Raw genomic sequence first — 3,621 nt, 5'->3', positions numbered from 1 at the left:
ACATCTTTCTCTTGAAAGTAATCAAACCTCTAAAAGATTTTATGCAAGTAACTTAGTGAAAAGCTCACCTATTTGAGAATTGTGTTTGTTTGTTTGTTTTAATCCAAAACCCAAAGGTAAGAGTAATTTATTTCGCTTTATTTGTTTTTATTTACTAGTTGATCTTTAGTATCCTAAGTGCCCCCAGGACATTCAGCTTTCAAGGCTTTCTGTTTTCTGGCCATATGGATGTACAGAAAAATAGAATATTAAATATATTTGTACCTAAAATTAATTGGTTCTTGATTAGAACTTCCCAAATATATAGTTGGCAGCCCCCTTAAAGGGCTTCCCATATGGCACTAGTGGTAAAAAACCCTTCCTCCCAGTGCAGAACGTGCTGGAGATGTGGGTTCAATTCCTGGGTTGGGAAAATCCTCTGGAGGAGGGCATGACAACACACTCCAGTATTCTTGCCTGGAGAATCCCACAGACAGAGGAGTCTCATGGGCTATATCCATAAGATCACAGAGTCAGGCATGACTGAAGCGACTTAGCACACACACATGTATGCAGCCCCCTCAAAAGGGCGAGGTACATGTAAATTGTGCCATTCTCTGTATTTCAGTGTCTTCTAATTATATGTAATTAGTCAAAAGGAAAAAAAAAAAAATCAGACATGTGTCCTAACTGAATGAATTTTTATTACATTTATTAATGAATGCATTGCAAGGAGATCCAACCAGTCCATCCTAACGGAGATCAATCCTGGGTGTTCATTGGAAGGACTGATGCTAAAGCTGAAACTCCAATACTTTGGCCACCTCATGCGAAGAGTTGACTCATTGGAAAAGACCCTGATGCTGGGAGGGATTGGGGGCAGGAGGAGAAGGGGACAACAGAGGATGAGATGGCTGGATGGCATCACCGACTCAATGGACATGAGTTTGAGTAAACTCTGGGAGTTGGTGATGGACAGGGAGGCCTGGCATGCTGTGATTCATGGAGTCACAAAAAGTCAGACATGATTGAACGACTGAACTAACTGAACTGAACTGAAAGTGAGCTTTCAAATGATAATATAGTCATTATCCAAATATTACTGGGTAGATTCTTTGACTCTTTACTTTGAGTTTTTAACAAAGATTATAGACAATATGCTGCTGCTAAGTCACTTCAGTCGTGTCTGACTCTGTGCGATCCCAGAGATGGCAGCCCACCAGGCTCCCCCATCCCTGGGATTCTCCAGGCAAGAACACTGGAGTGCGTTGCCATTGCCTTCTCCAATGCATGAAAGTGAAAAGTGAAAGTGAAGTCGCTCAGTCGTGTCCCATGCGACCCCATGGACTGCAGCCTTCCAGGCTCCTCCGTCCATGGGATTTTCCAGGCAAGAGTACTGGAGTGGGGTGCCATTGCCTTCTCCGATAGACAATATAAGCCAAAGGAAATAGGATGAAAGATTCTACATATTTACACTAAATAAGATACCTGTCCCAGAAAAAGAAGACAAGATCTGCTTGAAACTGTTTAAGCAGATGAGCAGGTCCCATATTTGAAGAAGGTTGTGTTTAGAGACAAAGGAGATCAAACCAGTCAATCTTAAGGGAAATCAACCCTGAATACTCATTGGAAGGACTGATGCTGAAACTGAAGCTCCAGTATTTTTATTCACCTGATGCAAACAACCGACACATTGGAAAAGACCCTGATGATGGGAAAGATTGAGGGCAGAAGGAAAAGAGGGTGTCAGAGGAGGAGAAGGCTGGATGGCATCATCGATGCAATGGACATGAACCTGGGCAAACTTTGGGAGATGGTGGGGGAAAGGGAGGCCTGTCGTACTGCAGTCCGTGGGGTCAAAAAGAGTCAGACATGACTGGGTGACTGAACAACAACAGCAATGTTTATACTTGTGGTTCTTTACCTTTGTTGAGATACAGAGCTTCCTGTGATTTACAAGTACTATTGTTTCCCTTCCTTAAGAAAATAGGACATAGATATACACACATAAAATGCTCACCAATCTCATTTTATCTCAGATTATCTCATTTTGAAAAAAAAAATGAAATCAAAATCAGATACACATAATGTTTTCTGATGCATGTGCATAAGTTTTGCATCTAAAGAGGATATGAATTCCAATGGGCCTCAAAACCATGTTATTTTCTCAATGGGTTATTTACAGTTTTAGTATTGATAAAGAAACCTAACACTTAAAAGTAACTTTAAAGATTATAAGTTGGACTATTTTGGAAAGCAATTTGGAAGTAAGGGTCACTGACTTTTGAATGAGCAAATGAATGAATATTCATATACAAAAATCATAGCAGTGCATATGTGCTAAGTCACTTCAGTCATGTCTGACTCTGCGAGTCTATGGACCATAGTCTGCCAGTCTCCTTTGTCCATGGGATTCTCCAGGAAAAAATACTAGAATGGGTTGCCATGCTCTCCTCCAGGGAATCTTCCTGACCCAGGGGTCGAAACCAGGTCTCTTATGTCTCCTGCATTGACAGGGAATTCTTTACCTCTAGTGCCACCTGGGATTAAATTCTAATATAAGCTAGCATGTCTTTAATACTTTCTATATACTGAGCTCATGCTTTTCTATGGGTTTTAAGTCACTTAGTCCTAAAAGCAATTGCCATTAGATACTATTTATTATCCATCATTTTAAGAATGAAGAAGAAAGAAAAAATACCCTGAAGGTTAGAAGTATTAATGACTAACCCCACAGCTCAAGTAGTAAATGGCATAGTTGAGACATGATCCAGGTCTGCCTACACTTATGTTTTTACTAGTGCACTTTTCAGGGTATGTGAAAGTGAAAGTGAAGTTGCTCAGTCATGTCCGACTTTTAGCGACCCCATGGACTACAGCCCACCAGGCCCTCCGTCCATGGGATTTTCCAGGCAAGAGTACTGGAGTGGGGTGCCATTGCCTTCTCCATTAACAGCGGCTAGGCATATTATATTTACTTGGAGCTGGTATACTTGGTGACAGCCTTAGTGCCCTTGGACACGGCGTGCTTGGCCAGCTCCCCAGGTAGCAGCAAGCGCACGGCAGTCTGGATCTCCCTGGATGTGATAGTTGAGTGCTTGTTGTAATGTGCCAGGCGCGATGCCTCGCCAGCGATGCGCTTGAAAATGTCATTGACGAAGGAGTTCATGATTCTGAAAATGTCATTGACGAAGGAGTTCATGATTCCCATGGCCTTGGACGAGATGCCGGTGTCCGGATGGACTTGCTTCAGCACCTTGTACACGTACACGGAGTAGCTCTCCTTGCAGCTGCGCTTGCGCTTCTTGCCGTCCTTCTTCTGGGCCTTGGTCACAGCTTTTTTAGAGCCCTTTTTAGGGGCAGGAGCAGACTTAGCCGGTTCAGGCATGTCTATAATGACAACACCCAACAACACAGAAAGGGTATGGATTATGTTAATGGAAAATCTGAGACGGCCTAAATATTCAATAATAAAGGAAAGTTTAAGCACTCCGTAAATATAAATATAAGATGGAATATAAGAAAGACAAAAATTGAATTTAACCAAATATAGTAATGTGGTGGAAATGCTTATAATAGGAAATTAAGTGTATGAAAGTAGTGTAAAAAAATACTCATGTTGGAAATATATATGTGCAATAT

General features: G+C 41.6%; 1 protein-coding gene across 1 annotated transcript; it reads right to left on the bottom strand.

Annotated features, from left to right (window-relative positions):
- Window positions 1-2,856: 2,856 nt before the first annotated feature.
- On the bottom strand, window positions 2,857-3,367 carry LOC129658534 (histone H2B type 2-E-like). The gene has a single exon (XM_055589464.1). The coding sequence runs from the start codon at window positions 3,365-3,367 to the stop codon at window positions 2,954-2,956; it is 414 nt and encodes a 137-aa protein (XP_055445439.1). The 3' UTR covers window positions 2,857-2,953.
- Between the last annotated feature and the right edge of the window lie 254 nt (window positions 3,368-3,621).

Source organism: Bubalus kerabau, chromosome 8 (genome assembly GCF_029407905.1).
Source record: "Bubalus kerabau isolate K-KA32 ecotype Philippines breed swamp buffalo chromosome 8, PCC_UOA_SB_1v2, whole genome shotgun sequence".
Lineage (NCBI taxonomy): Eukaryota > Metazoa > Chordata > Mammalia > Artiodactyla > Bovidae > Bubalus > Bubalus kerabau.
The sequence above is the reverse complement of the archived record's forward strand: the minus strand, read 5'-3'. Positions and strand labels throughout refer to the sequence as shown.